Source organism: Oncorhynchus tshawytscha, linkage group LG30, assembly GCF_018296145.1.
Source record: "Oncorhynchus tshawytscha isolate Ot180627B linkage group LG30, Otsh_v2.0, whole genome shotgun sequence".
NCBI classification, from domain to species: domain Eukaryota; kingdom Metazoa; phylum Chordata; class Actinopteri; order Salmoniformes; family Salmonidae; genus Oncorhynchus; species Oncorhynchus tshawytscha.
Genome location: NC_056458.1, coordinates 37,496,155 through 37,511,946, shown reverse-complemented (window position 1 = coordinate 37,511,946; position 15,792 = coordinate 37,496,155). Strand labels below are relative to the sequence as shown.

At 48.4% G+C, this 15,792-nt stretch overlaps 1 protein-coding gene across 9 annotated transcripts in view; it reads left to right on the top strand.

Annotated features, from left to right (window-relative positions):
- Window positions 1–15,792, top strand: part of LOC112228202 (transcription factor 7-like 2) — an 86,126-nt gene that overhangs the window by 61,151 nt on the left and 9,183 nt on the right. For 4 of the 9 annotated variants that reach the window (XM_024393308.2, XM_024393313.2, XM_024393316.2 and 1 more), the window contains exons 5-10: window positions 2,336–2,423; window positions 5,100–5,186; window positions 6,832–6,951; window positions 7,145–7,307; window positions 8,000–8,107; window positions 9,128–9,175. In XM_024393308.2, coding sequence (XP_024249076.2) covers window positions 2,336–2,423; window positions 5,100–5,186; window positions 6,832–6,951; window positions 7,145–7,307; window positions 8,000–8,107; window positions 9,128–9,175 — 614 coding nt within the window. The remainder of the gene's footprint in view (window positions 1–2,335; window positions 2,424–5,099; window positions 5,187–6,831; window positions 6,952–7,144; window positions 7,308–7,999; window positions 8,108–9,127; window positions 9,176–15,792) is intronic. The other 5 variants (XM_024393315.2, XM_024393310.2, XM_024393317.2 and 2 more) reach the window with 3 other exon arrangements.

Sequence of the window (15,792 nt, the reverse complement as noted above, 5' to 3'; positions counted from 1 at the left end):
GGGTGGAGGTGATATGGTCCTTGACTAGTCTCTCAAAGCACTTCATGATGACGGATGTGAGTGCTACGGGCGGTAGTCGTTTAGCTCAGTTACCTTAGCTTTCTTGGGAACAGGAACAATGGTGGCCCTCTTGAAGCATGTGGGAACAGCAGACTGGTGTAGGATTGATTGAATATGTCCGTAAACACATCGGCCAGCTGGTCTGCGCATGCTCTGAGGGCGTGGCTGGGGATGCCGTCTGGGCCTGCAGCCTTGCGAGGGTTAACACGTTTAAATGTCTTACTCACTTCGGCTGCAGTGAAGGAGAGACCGCATGTTTTCGTTGCAGGCCGTGTCAGTGGCACTGTATTGTCCTCAAAGCGGGCAAAAAGTTATTTAGTCTGCCTGGGAGCAAGACATCCTGGTCCGTGACTGGGCTGGGTTTCTTCCTGTAGTCCGTGATTGACTGTAGACCCTGCCACATGCCTCTTGTGTCTGAGCCGTTGAATTGAGATTCTACTTTGTCTCTGTACTGGCGCTTAGCTTGTTTGATAGCCTTGCGGAGGGAATAGCTGCACTGTTTGTATTCAGTCATGTTACCAGACACCTTGCCCTGATTAAAAGCAGTGGTTCGCGCCTTCAGTTTCACACGAATGCTGCCATCAATCCACGGTTTCTGGTTAGGGAATGTTTTAATCGTTGCTATGGGAACGACATCTTCAACGCACGTTCTAATGAACTCGCACACCAAATCAGCGTATTCGTCAATGTTGTTGTCTGACGCAATACGAAACATCTCCCAGTCCACGTGATGGAAGCAGTCTTGGAGTGTGGAGTCAGCTTGGTCGGACCAGCGTTGGACAGAGCTCAGCGTGGGAGCTTCTTGTTTTAGTTTCTGTCTGTAGGCAGGGATCAACAAAATGGAGTCGTGGTCAGCTTTTCCGAAAGGGGGGCGGGGCAGGGCCTTATATGCGTCGCGGAAGTTAGAGTAACAATGATCCAGGGTCTTTCCACCCCTGGTTGCGCAATCGATATGCTGATAAAATTTAGGGAGTCTTGTTTGACATCTTGGGGAGTTATCTGACTAACCAGTTTGATCTTTTACTGGCGACTGATTCTGGGTCTAATGTCATTTCACATGTTTTTAAATGGTCATTCCAGGAGTATTTCATGTTGTTATTTACTGTAAGACTTAGTAGAGCAACAAAATTAGGCAAGAAATTAATAACTGGAAGTTGAAGTTAAATGTAGTTATTACTAGTGCAAACTCATCAGACGTTTGTGTGATGTAACTGTGTTTGGACTCTGGAGAGTAGAGACTGAGACTGCAAGCTGTTCTCTACCCGAAGGACATGGGCTTTTTCAGGAAGGGGTCTGGAGGGAGGGAGGGACGGGTCTGTAGGGAGGGAGGGACGGGTCTGTAGGGAGGGACGGGTCTGTAGGGAGGGAGGGACGGGTCTAGGGAGGGAGGGACGGGTCTGGAGGGAGGGAGGGACGGGTCTGGAGGGAGGGAGGGACGGGTCTGGAGGGAAGGATGAGAGAGTCACGTTGACTCAGTCACATTCCAGTCCTTCAGATTTATAGATGGTCCAGTGCAGAAACAGGCCTACAGCAACGGCAAATTACAGTCATCTGCAGCATTCTTCTGTAACAAATATAGGTTACCTTCGGGTTGTGCTTAAGTGCTAGGTGCTCGCTGTTGACAAATGACTTCCTTTGAAAGGCACGGAGAAAGCCATTTTGTTTTGTGTCGGGACGCTGCTCTTTTATGTGATTCCATCTCCATAATGGAAAACATCACGTCTTCTCAGGAGCTTCTGACTGACTGACACATCATGGGAAGGAACTTGGATCAAGATCCCTTTGTTATAAAGCTATTGTTGGTGGTGCGATGCAGGCAGCAGGGACCAAACAGTAAAACAGCTGGCCCAAGGAGAAGACGACAGAAGCTCAGAATGGCAATGTTATTTTCACAGGAGGCTGGCTGTTAGAAAGGAGTGGAATGAAAGACCTAGTTCACAGAGTTTTTTTCCACTTCACTTGGTAGTGAGTCAGATGTACTGGATCAACAAGATGCTGGGGGCCTCTGGTGGAAACCTTTGACCTTAGTTCTCGTACATCTTACATCAACACCCCCTTGACCCTTCCAATTAGCTAGTGAGCACACACACACATACATACACACACACAGCAGGGATGTATGAGAATGGGGTGGTTGTGTGTGTATGCGTGTGTGTGCGCATGTGTGTGTGTGACCTGTGTGTGTAATGGTAGGTGCCCAGCCAGGTAATGAGGCCCTTGCTGAGTCAAGGGCCCTGAGTTAATGAGCGTGTCTTCTCCTGCGTGTCCCCTCCAGGCGTTCACAGGCCCCAGTCCCAGGACATCTCAGGTTTCTACTCCCTACCCCCTGGCGGTGTAGGACAGATGCCCCCCTCCATGGGCTGGTAAGTCTTATGCAAACTCACACACACTCACATACTCTCTCGTACACACACACACACTCACATACTCTCTCGTACACACACACACTCACATACTCTCTCGTACACACACATATGGGCACACAGGCGGCAGGTAGCCTAGCGGTTAGAGCGTTGGGCCAGTAACCAAAAGGTCGCTGGTTCGAATAGCCGAGCCAACAAGGTGAAAAATCTGGCGATGTGACCTTCGGCAAGGCACTTAACCCTAATTTGCTCCAGGGGCGCCTTAGTACTATGGCTGACCCTGTAAAACTACACATTTTACTGCACCTATCCTGTGTATGTGACGATAAAGCATTATTATTTTACTATTCCTTTTTTACGCAAACAGATACACACAAACACATACACCACACTGACCTGCACCACTGGCCCCTGCTAGCTACATCCACCAGTCCAGTCTCACCTAAGCCACATTAATTGCATGGCAACCACTTCATCCCTCTATAGCAACCACTTCATCCCTCTATAGCTTGTTGTCTTGGGGTCACACATACAGTAATGAACAGGTCACTTCCTAGGATATGAATGCCCTGCCTTGGATTCAGTGGTCATATCTAGTCTAGAGTCCTCAGAATTAAACTATTGCCTTCCCTTGCCTTCCCAGCATCACAGAAAGTGTAGACGATGCCAAATCAGAGCATGTTTTAACACCCATAATCTCAGATGACATTGTTGAAACACACGTTCTGGCTAACAATCCATCCATTGTCTTGAGTTCAACTTTACAAATCCATTTTATTATAACTGTTATTATATAACTGTCAGAATAACTTTGTGTAAATCCCCCTGAACAGTTGTTGGCTTCTCTTAAATGTGATGGGGATTTGGTCTACTCTAATGGAATGTCAGCTAAGACTACTTCCATTCACATCCATGCTGTGTGTCTTTAAAGCTGGTGAAGGACATTGGCAATCCCTAAACAGGCTCCACTCGGCACGAGGCAGATTGCTGCTATTTCCCTGGTCTGTCCCTTCACCACCGAACTCACTTTTGTTTCAGATACTTAAGTTACTACAGACTTGCTGTGGTATTGTCAAAAAATAATCTTGTTTACAAACTTGTAATCTTCTTAGTGCAGATCGTGTTTGTTTGGTTTTCTTGTGTCCCTCTTTGTTTGGGGAAGAGATGTCAGCCACTGGGACTCCTTTGTCATGACAAAGAGCTGGATAGGACTCACTGCGTGGTGTGGTGTGTCCCTCTCTGGCCACTATATGGCACGTGACTTGGGGAACAGCCCACTGTAGGGACAGTCCACTGTAGGGACAGCCCACTGTAGGGACAGCCCACTGTAGGGACAGCCCACTGTAGGGACAGCCCACTGTAGGGAAAGCTCACTGTAGGGACAGCCCACTCTAGGGACAGCCCACTCTAGGGACAGCCCACTCTAGGGACAGCCCACTCTAGGGACAGCCCACTCTAGGGACAGCCCACTCTAGGGACAGCCTAATTTAGCAGACTGCACTAAGATACACAGTTAATTTGTTTCAAAGACGTTCCGATACAGGGTTAAGCAAGAAATTGATCAAGATTACTCATATGGTTTGAATAGCTGATACTCTTACAGGGATAGGAGAAGGACAAATTGCTCATAATGGGCCTGTTGGCTGGGATTAGCATGTGAATCCCTCCCTGAGAGAGGCCTATGGACATGGGAGCATCCCTAACACTGAGCCTGCTTTACTTACCTTGATCCCTGGGACCTCCTGGGGTTGAGGAGGGCTGGGGAGGGGGACGAATGGGGCTGGGGGGGCTGCAGCATATCAAAGGATCGTGTTTAAATCCACCCCCCATCCATCCAGCCTTCACACAGCCATGTCATACACACTGCAGGACCCTCAGTGAGGTTAACCCAGTCATGCCTCTGCTGGCAGGGGACTCAGCAGGACCCTCAGTGAGGTTAACCCAGTCATGCCTCTGCTGGCCGGGGACTCAGCAGGACCCTCAGTGAGGTTAACCCAGTCATGCCTCTGCTGGCCGGGGACTCAGCAGGACCCTCAGTGAGGTTAACCCAGTCATGCCTCTGCTGGCCGGGGACTCAGCAGGACCCTACACAGCCCCACATGGAGCTCTAACTGACATGAAGCTCATGGATGAGGTTCTCTTGTCTCTTAAACAAACAACTCTCCTTCCCCAGGTGACCTTATTAGGATGGGCTTCACTCCTTAACCAGTCAGGATCAAGCCCCTCATTGGCTAGCTAGTAGACTGAGAAGCCAGACTTCCATTAGACATAACACACTACCAGTCAGAGAGGCATGTATTTATTTAACTCTCATTTTACCAGGTAAGTTGACTGAGAACACATTCTCATTTACAGCAACGATCTGGGGAATACTTACTGGGGAGACGAATGAGTCAATTGTAAGCTGGGGATTATTAGGTGGCCATGATCGTATGAGAGCTAGATTGGGTATTTAGCCAGGACACCAGGGTTAACACCCCTACTCTTACGATAAGTGCCATGGGATCTTTAGTGACCACAGAGAGTCAGGACACCCGTTTAACTTCCCATCTGAGATACGGTACCCTGTGGGAATAGACAATCTAAATATATTCTAGGAAGTCAGGTAGTGAGGATTTGGCCAGCAGCCTAGTTGACCCCTGTTGCATCCCTATTTGTCCCCCCCCCCAACCACAGGCAAAGTCAGCCTGTCTATCCCCTGTCCTCATGTGGATTCAGACAGCCCTACTCCTCCAGTCTCCCCAACAGCTCTTCCTACCCCAGGTACAGTATGAGCTGAGCTGCTTCAGTCTGGGGAGGGCATGGCATCATACATACCCCCTACCACTATTCCAGACCAATGCTTTTGCTCCCCCCATGTGCCCTTTGCTATTGCCTTGTACAGGGGCCTCTGCAACATGTCTGTGTCCTGGCTTTGTGTGTGCCAACTGCTATACGCTGCAACTGTATATCAACACATACACTACATGGCCAAGAGTATGTGGACACCCCTTCAAATTAGTGGATTCGGCTATTTTAGCCACACTCGTTGCTGACAGGTGTATAAAATTGAACACACCGCCATGCAATCTCCATAGACAAACATGGCTCGTACTGAAGAACTTAGTGACTTCAGGATGCCACCATTGTAACAAGTCAGTTTGTCAAATTTCTGCCCTGCTAGACCTGCCCCTGTCAACTGTAAGTGCTGTTATTGTGAAGTTGAAACGTCTAGGAGCAACAACTGCTCCGCCGCAATGTGGTAGGCCACACAAGCTCACAGAATGGGACCACCGAGTGCTGAAGTGCTTAGCGCACAAAAATCATCTGTCCTCGGTTGCAACACTCCTACCAAGTTTCAAACTGCCTCTGAAAGCAACATCAACACAATAACTCTTTGTCGGGAGCTTCATGAAATGGGTTTCCATGGCCAAGCAGCCGCACACAAGCCTAAGATCACCTTGCGCAATGCCAAGCATTGGCTGGAGGGGTGTAAAGCTTTCCGCCATTGGACTCTGGAGCAGCGGAAACATGTTCTCTGAAGTGAGGAATCACGTTTCATCATGTGGCAGTCCGATGGACAAATCTGGATTTGGTGGATACCAGGAGAACGCTACCTGTCCGAATGCATTCTGCCAACTGTAAAGTTTGGTGGAGGAAGAATAATGGTCTGGGGCTGTTTTTCATGGTTCGGGCTAGACCCCTTAGTTCCAGTGAAGGGAAATCTTACCGCTACAGTATACAATGACATTCTAGATGATTCTGTGCTTCCAACTTTGTGGCAACAATTTGGGGAAGGCCCTTTCCTGTTTCACCATGACAATGCCCCCGGATACACAAAATGAGATTCATACATAAATTGTTTATCTAGATGGGTGTGGAAGAACTTGACTGGCCTGCACAGAGCGCTGACCTCAACCCCATCGAAAACCTTTGGGATGAATTGGAAAGACGACTACGAGCCATGCCTAATCACCCAACATCAGTGCCCAACCTCACTAATGCTCTTGTGGCTGAATGGAAGCATGTCCCCACAGCAATGTTCCAACATCTAGTGGAAAGCTTTCCCAGAAGAGTGGAGGCTGTTATAGCAGCAAAGTGGGGAACAACTTCACATACTGAAAATAAGTATTTAATGAAACATAGAGTATCTACCAACGCTTCCTAGTTTTTTTTTCTGAGAGTGACTAGAGCTCCATCTGCTGGCATTGAGTGATACTGCTCACAGTCCTACTGCCCTGAGAGGACTGTCTGGAAGCCTATGCTTAAAGGGCCAACAAACCACCCTCGTGCTTCAGCGCTTCATGGCCACGTAGAGACATATATAAAAATGAAGCGTATTTTCTGATGCTATGGTCTCTGTCTCTCTTTCTCTACCACCTTCCCTCCTCTATTTTACTCCCTTCTCTCTCTCTCTCCCTCCCTCTAGGTTCTCTCACTCTCTGATGCTGGGGCCAGGCATGCACCCCACGGGGATCCCCCACCCAGCCATCATGCCCCCTTCAGGCAAACTGGACCATCATGACCATTACGACAGGAACATGTACGCGTAAGTACCCCCACATCTCTACACTACCTCCTGGAGCTGTCTTTCAAAGGAAATGTGGGATCTACATGGCATACAATGTGTACTGTTGTCTCCCATTCCTGCATTCATCCTGCATGTATTAAAAGCTTAGATGGATGAATGTTCCTGTGTACATATTCACCATGGGTCCCTGTGGTTCTTGTCTCTCTCTCAGTAAGCCTCACCAGGAGCCCAAGCGGGAGAAGGAGCCCAAGAAGCCGGTGATCAAGAAGCCTCTGAATGCTTTCATGCTGTACATGAAGGAGATGAGGGCCAAGGTGATCGCTGAGTGCACACTGAAGGAGAGCGCTGCCATCAACCAGATACTGGGCCGAAGGGTGAGCAGCAAGAACACACACATAATGAAACATACACACTCGCTCTGAAACACACATCCATGAATACTCACGCAGCATAGACAGATTCATTCCAAAATCCCTCATCTCATCCCCTGCTGTTAATTTCACACATGCGAGATGGACTTGAGAGGAATATGTCAGTAATGTGAATTACTACCCTGTGAGTTACCCCCTGCACCTGACTGACTGCTGACACGATACCATTGACCAGGATGCAGAATTATCTAAATGTGATGTTGTCTGTCCTTGTCTCAAAACTTGGAACAGTGGGCTTTCCTTTATGTGTTAGTCATTTAAGCAATAAGGCCTGGGGGGTGTGGTACATGGCCAATATACCAAGGCTAAGGGCAGTTCTTATGTACGACGTTGTGCATCGTGCCTAAGAATAGCCCTTAATCATGGTATATTGGCCATATATCACACCTCCTCGGGCCTTTTTGCTTAAAAATACCACGGCTGTCAGCCAATCAGCATTCAGGGTTGGAACCACCCAGTTTATAATTGTGTTTATATCATCCACCTAATTAGAGATGATCTGCACAGAGGTTGTAGTCATGGGAACTGATGTCACAGTTCTGATCTCATCATTGTCTCTGCATCATTGGCTAGGTTAATGAACAACATCTAAATGGTTTCTTTATTTTGCATGTGTGTGTGTGTCTCCCCTGCAGTGGCACGCCCTGACCCGGGAGGAGCAGGCCAAGTACTATGAGCTGGCCAGGAAGGAGCGGCAGCTACACATGCAACTCTACCCCAGCTGGTCCGCCAGAGACAACTACGTAAGGGCCGCCTCTTCCTGCTCTCTCACTCACTCTCACTCTCACTCTCTCACACACACACACACACACACACACACACACACACACACACACACACACACACACACACACACACACACACACACACACACACACACACACACACACACACACACACACACACACACAGCATGATCACCCCACCCTGCCAACTGTCAATCATTAAGGCTAGTGTCTACACATAGAAATAGAACCTATTCCATCCGATCTAGACAGTATTTATTTGGCACATTGTATGTAATGTATCAGTGCAGATCATGTTAGAGAGACTAGTCCAGGGTTTGACACACTCGCTCCTGGGGACCGCCCCAAGGGGTGCACGTTGTGGTTTTGGCCCTAGAACTACACAGCTGATCCAAAATAATCAGCTAATCATCCAGCTTTGATCATTTGAATCAGCTGTGTAGTTTTAGGGTAAAAACCACAACGTGCACCCCTTGGGGTCCTGGGGACAGAGTTGGGGAAATGTTGGACTAGTCTATGACTGTAGTGTTATGACCAGTGTTATAACCTCTTGGCATGCCATTCCTTTAGTGGGGTTTGAGAATGAGATAGATGGTACTAGACATTAGTTGGTCATTAATGGCTGTTCAGGGAGGTGATTTAATTGGCTGAGTGCTTTGCTGTTAGTGACGCATGATGAGTTTAGCTTTTTTTAAACATAGCATTACAGAGTCAGCTGCAAACCTCCCGCTCCCCTCATCTCTGTATTATTTGAATAGGTTTTCATTTCACTGGAAGTTCTATGCATGGAGGGCACCTTTTTCTGTTGTAACAGTGCACTGACTATGAAATGTGTAATTAGTAGTGGGCTTGCTTGTAAAATGAGTTAATAAGTAGTTGAGAGAATTGCTTTAAATACTGTTCAGATAAATATGATGTGTAGTAGAGACATGTTAACGTCTCTATGTAATGTTTGTTGCTGCTTAACTACTCTTCTGTGCTATGCTCAATTGTGAAGTTGCTGTTGAACTCTTCCAGGATGCAGGCCTTAGAGGGTGCGCGGGGGAAAAGAGTAAAGCTGATTGGGTAGGGCACACATTTTACCCCCCTTACCCGCTCTACTAACAGCAGGGTGGCTTTGGCTTGCTCTCCTCAGGCAGTGAGGCTCGGACTGTTGAGAGGGAGAGGACAGCTGGGAGCTGGGCTGGAGAGGATTCTGGGCTTTGGGGGACCACTGTTAGGCTATATCCTCCCTTAGGGCCGGCACAGAGGGGAGGTGGCTAATGTTATGGAAGCTATGTATCTGCATGTATTTCTATGGGAGGTGGTTTTTCTGGACTAGAATTGCCAGTCTTCTCTCACCCCATATGAAAACAGACAGGATGAGTCTCAAAGGGAGAAAGTTCACTTTCTTTCCTTCCTGGAGATCTTTTACACATCCTATTTCCTTTCCTTGGCTTGATAGAGTTTGGGCTTCTGTATCATAACACACGATAGGGACTTGGCTCTCTCATTTCTCTCTCTCTCTCTCTTGGCTGTGGATAGTTGTGAGATTAGCTGGTTAGGGTAAAGAGGTGGTAGTGGTGGCATTGTCAATGAGGTTGTGCATGAAGCTTTTACGACTGCATCTGATTTAGTATAAATCAGATTAATATGTCGCAATGTACTATGGATGAAGTTTTTTTTATGTGAACATACATTTTACTCTTTAACACTTTGTCTATTTCCGTGTATCTATCTTCTGATTTCACCAAAGATGCAAAACATTGTCTTAGAAAATGCTGTCCCAAAACACATTAAAACTAATTGCAGCTCTAGTCTACCCCCTGCTCTAGTCTACCCCCTGCTATAGTCTACCGTTCCCAAACACAAGCCAGAAAACAAGGGTAGTCATGTGATCTGTTAGCAAAACAGGAAAAAGAAGGCCACCCACAGTCGTGGGGTTTTCTCCCGTAGGTCAAAACCACACACACTCTGCTTCAGGGAGCAGCGAGGGTAGACACATCTCTACGTAGGCATCAAAGAGCTGTTCCCACATCCTCTCCCCAATATGCCACTCCAGACTGAATAACTCTCTTCAGCAATACAACCTGACCGTGTCTGTGCTGCCATTAAGGTCCCACTGTATAGCCCACTGTATAGCCCACTGTATAGCCCACTGTATAGCCCACTGTATAGCCCACTGTATAGCCCACTGTATAGCCCACTGTATAGCCCACTGTATAGCCACTGTATAGCCCATGTATAGCCCATGTATAGCCCAGCCCATGTATAGCCCATGTATAGCCCACTGTATAGCCCACTGTATAGCCCACTGTAGCCCACTGTATAGCCCACTGTATAGCCCACTGTATAGCCCACTGTATAGCCCACTGTATAGCCCACTGTATAGCCCACTGTATAGCCCAAACAGTATGGTGTAGAGGTCGGCCTCTAGTATGGTGGTGGCAGGAGAATCCATTACTGTGGATATTTACACTTAAATATAGTCATTTGTGGCCTGAATGATCATCAATTGTCCTCATACCCCAGTCCATGACTTGTGAATTGGGCGTCTCTGGTACACCAGGCTCATAACATGGTTCTCCCATGTCTTCTTAGAGATATCACGTACAGATAACATAGAAACGTGTTTCCCCTACTGACTCTCTGTGTGTCTGGTTGTGTTTCCCCTACTGACTCTCTGTGTGTCTGGTTGTGTTTCCCCTACTGACTCTCTGTGTGTCTGGTTGTGTTTCCCCTACTGACTCTCTATGTGTCTGGTTGTGTTTCCCCTACTGACTCTCTGTGTGTCTGGTTGTGTTTCCCCTACTGACTCTCTGTGTGTCTGGTTGTGTGTCTGGTTGTGTTTCCCCTACTGACTCTCTGTGTGTCTGGTTGTGTTTCCCCTACTGACTCTCTGTGTGTCTGGTTGTGTGTCTGGTTGTGTTTCCCCTACTGACTCTCTGTGTGTCTGGTTGTGTTTCCCCTGACTGACTCTCTGTGTGTCTGGTTGTGTGTCTGGTTGTGTTTCCCCTACTGACTCTCTGTGTGTCTGGTTGTGTTTCCCCTACTGACTCTCTGTGTGTCTGGTTGTGTTTCCCCTACTGACTCTCTGTGTGTTTGGTTGTGTTTCCCCTACTGACTCTCTGTGTGTCTGGTTGTGTTTCCCCTACTGACTCTCTGTGTGTCTGGTTGTGTTTCCCCTACTGACTCTCTGTGTGTCTGGTTGTGTTTCCCCTACTGACTCTCTGTGTGTCTGGTTGTGTTTCCCCTACTGACTCTGTGTGTGTCTGGTTGTGTTTCCCCTACTGGACTCTGTGTGTCTGGTTGTGTTTCCCCTACTGACTCTCTGTGTGTCTGGTTGTGTTTCCCCTACTGACTCTCTGTGTGTCTGGTTGTGTGTCTGGTTGTGTTTCCCCTACTGACTCTGTGTGTGTCTGGTTGTGTTTCCCCTACTGACTCTGTGTGTGTCTGGTTGTGTTTCCCCTACTGACTCTCTGTGTGTCTGGTTGTGTTTCCCCTACTGACTCTCTGTGTCTGGTTGTGTTTCCCCTACTGACTCTCTGTGTGTCTGGTTGTGTTTCCCCTACTGACTCTCTGTGTGTGTTGTGTGTCTGGTTGTGTTTCCCCTACTGACTCTCTGTGTGTCTGGTTGTGTTTCCCCTACTGACTCTCTGTGTGTCTGGTTGTGTTTCCCCTACTGACTCTGTGTGTGTCTGGTTGTGTTTCCCCTACTGACTCTTTGTGTGTCTGGTTGTGTTTCCCCTACTGACTCTCTGTGTGTCTGGTTGTGTTTCCCCTACTGACTCTCTGTGTGTCTGGTTGTGTTTTCCCCTACTGACTCTGTGTGTGTCTGGTTGTGTTTCCCCTACTGACTCTGTGTGTGTCTGGTTGTGTTTCCCCTACTGACTCTCTGTGTGTCTGGTTGTGTTTCCCCTACTGACTCTCTGTGTGTCTGGTTGTGTGTCTGGTTGTTTCCCCTACTGACTCTCTGTGTGTCTGGTTGTGTTTCCCCTACTGACTCTCTGTGTGTCTGGTTGTGTTTCCCCTACTGACTCTCTGTGTGTCTGGTTGTGTGTCTGGTTGTTTCCCCTACTGACTCTCTGTGTGTCTGGTTGTGTTTCCCCTACTGACTCTCTGTGTGTCTGGTTGTGTTTCCCCTACTGACTCTCTGTGTGTCTGGTTGTGTTTCCCCTACTGACTCTGTGTGTGTCTGGTTGTGTTTCCCCTACTGACTCTCTGTGTGTCTGGTTGTGTTTCCCCTACTGACTCTCTGTGTGTCTGGTTGTGTTTCCCCTACTGACTCTGTGTGTGTCTGGTTGTGTTTCCCCTACTGACTCTCTGTGTGTCTGGTTGTGTTTCCCCTACTGACTCTGTGTGTGTCTGGTTGTGTTTCCCCTACTGACTCTTTGTGTGTCTGGTTGTGTTTCCCCTACTGACTCTCTGTGTGTCTGGTTGTGTTTCCCCTACTGACTCTCTGTGTGTCTGGTTGTGTTTCCCCTACTGACTCTCTGTGTGTCTGGTTGTGTTTCCCCTACTGACTCTGTGTGTGTCTGGTTGTGTTTCCCCTACTGACTCTGTGTGTGTCTGGTTGTGTTTCCCCTACTGACTCTCTGTGTGTCTGGTTGTGTTTCCCCTACTGACTCTCTGTGTGTCTGGTTGTGTGTCTGGTTGTTTCCCCTACTGACTCTCTGTGTGTCTGGTTGTGTTTCCCCTACTGACTCTCTGTGTGTCTGGTTGTGTTTCCCCTACTGACTCTCTGTGTGTCTGGTTGTGTGTCTGGTTGTTTCCCCTACTGACTCTCTGTGTGTCTGGTTGTGTTTCCCCTACTGACTCTCTGTGTGTCTGGTTGTGTTTCCCCTACTGACTCTGTGTGTGTCTGGTTGTGTTTCCCCTACTGACTCTGTGTGTGTCTGGTTGTGTTTCCCCTACTGACTCTCTGTGTGTCTGGTTGTGTTTCCCCTACTGACTCTCTGTGTGTCTGGTTGTGTTTTCCCCTACTGACTCTGTGTGTGTCTGGTTGTGTTTCCCCTACTGACTCTCTGTGTGTCTGGTTGTGTTTCCCCTACTGACTCTGTGTGTGTCTGGTTGTGTTTCCCCTACTGACTCTGTGTGTGTCTGGTTGTGTTTCCCCTACTGACTCTGTGTGTCTGGTTGTGTTTCCCCTACTGACTCTGTGTGTGTCTGGTTGTGTTTCCCCTACTGACTCTCTGTGTGTCTGGTTGTGTTTCCCCTACTGACTCTCTGTGTGTCTGGTTGTGTTTCCCCTACTGACTCTCTGTGTGTCTGGTTGTGTTTCCCCTACTGACTCTGTGTGTGTCTGGTTGTGTTTCCCCTACTGACTCTGTGTGTGTCTGGTTGTGTTTCCCCTACTGACTCTGTGTGTGTCTGGTTGTGTTTCCCCTACTGACTCTGTGTGTGTCTGGTTGTGTTTCCCCTACTGACTCTGTGTGTGTCTGGTTGTGTTTCCCTACTGACTCTGTGTGTGTCTGGTTGTGTTTCCCCTACTGACTCTGTGTGTGTCTGGTTGTGTTTCCCCTACTGACTCTGTGTGTGTCTGGTTGTGTTTCCCCTACTGACCTCTGTGTGTCTACTGACTCTCTGTGTGTCTGGTTGTGTTTCTGACTCTCTGTGTGTCTGGTTGTGTTTCCCCTACTGACTCTCTGTGTGTCTGGTTGTGTGTCTGGTTGTGTTTCCCCTACTGACTCTCTGTGTGTCTGGTTGTGTTTCCCCTACTGACTCTCTGTGTGTCTGGTTGTGTGTCTGGTTGTGTTTCCCCTACTGACTCTCTGTGTGTCTGGTTGTGTTTCCCCTACTGACTCTCTGTGTGTCTGGTTGTGTTTCCCCTACTGACTCTCTGTGTGTCTGGTTGTGTTTCCCCTACTGACTCTGGTTGTGTGTCTGGTTGTGTTTCCCCTACTGACTCTGTGTGTGTCTGGTTGTGTTTCCCCTACTGGCTCTCTGTGTGTCTGGTTGTGTTTCCCCTACTGGCTCTCTGTGTGTCTGGTTGTGTTTCCCCTACTGACTCTCTGTGTGTCTGGTTGTGTTTCCCCTACTGACTCTCTGTGTGTCTGGTTGTGTGTCTGGTTGTGTTTCCCCTACTGACTCTCTGTGTGTCTGGTTGTGTTTCCCCTACTGACTCTCTGTGTGTCTGGTTGTGTTTCCCCTACTGACTCTCTGTGTGTCTGGTTGTGTTTCCCCTACTGACTCTGTGTGTGTCTGGTTGTGTTTCCCCTACTGACTCTGTGTGTGTCTGGTTGTGTTTCCCCTACTGACTCTCTGTGTGTCTGGTTGTGTTTCCCCTACTGACTCTGTGTGTGTCTGGTTGTGTTTCCCCTACTGACTCTGTGTGTGTCTGGTTGTGTTTCCCCTACTGACTCTGTGTGTGTCTGGTTGTGTTTCCCCTACTGACTCTCTGTGTGTCTGGTTGTGTTTCCCCTACTGACTCTCTGTGTGTCTGGTTGTGTTTCCCCTACTGACTCTCTGTGTGTCTGGTTGTGTTTCCCTACTGACTCTGTGTGTGTCTGGTTGTGTTTCCCCTACTGACTCTCTGTGTGTCTGGTTGTGTTTCCCCTACTGACTCTCTGTGTGTCTGGTTGTGTTTCCCCTACTGACTCTCTGTGTGTCTGGTTGTGTTTCCCCTACTGACTCTCTGTGTGTCTGGTTGTGTTTCCCCTACTGACTCTGTGTGTGTCTGGTTGTGTTTCCCCTACTGACTCTCTGTGTGTCTGGTTGTGTTTCCCCTACTGACTCTCTGTGTGTCTGGTTGTGTTTCCCCTACTGACTCTGTGTGTCTGGTTGTGTTTCCCCTACTGACTCTCTGTGTGTCTGGTTGTGTTTCCCCTACTGACTCTCTGTGTGTCTGGTTGTGTTTCCCCTACTGACTCTGTGTGTGTCTGGTTGTGTTTCCCCTACTGACTCTCTGTGTGTCTGGTTGTGTTTCCCCTACTGACTCTGTGTGTGTCTGGTTGTGTTTCCCCTACTGACTCTCTGTGTGTCTGGTTGTGTTTCCCCTACTGACTCTCTGTGTGTCTGGTTGTGTTTCCCCTACTGACTCTCTGTGTGTCTGGTTGTGTGTCTGGTTGTTTCCCCTACTGACTCTCTGTGTGTCTGGTTGTGTTTCCCCCTACTGACTCTCTGTGTGTCTGGTTGTGTTTCCCCTACTGACTCTCTGTGTGTCTGGTTGTGTGTCTGTCTGGTTGTGTTTCCCCTACTGACTCTCTGTGTGTCTGGTTGTGTTTCCCCTACTGACTCTCTGTGTGTCTGGTTGTGTTTCCCCTACTGACTCTTTGTGTGTCTGGTTGTGTTTCCCCTACTGACTCTCTGTGTGTCTGGTTGTGTTTCCCCTACTGACTCTGTGTGTGTCTGGTTGTGTTTCCCCTACTGGCTCTCTGTGTGTCTGGTTGTGTTTCCCCTACTGACTCTCTGTGTGTCTGGTTGTGTTTCCCCTACTGACTCTCTGTGTGTCTGGTTGTGTTTCCCCTACTGACTCTCTGTGTGTCTGGTTGTGTTTCCCCTACTGACTCTGTGTGTCTGGTTGTGTTTCCCCTACTGACTCTGTGTGTGTCTGGTTGTGTTTCCCCTACTGACTCTCTGTGTGTCTGGTTGTGTTTCCCCTACTGACTCTCTGTGTGTCTGGTTGTGTTTCCCCTACTGACTCTCTGTGTGTCTGGTTGTGTTTCCCCTACTGACTCTGTGTGTGTCTGGTTGTGTTTCCCCTA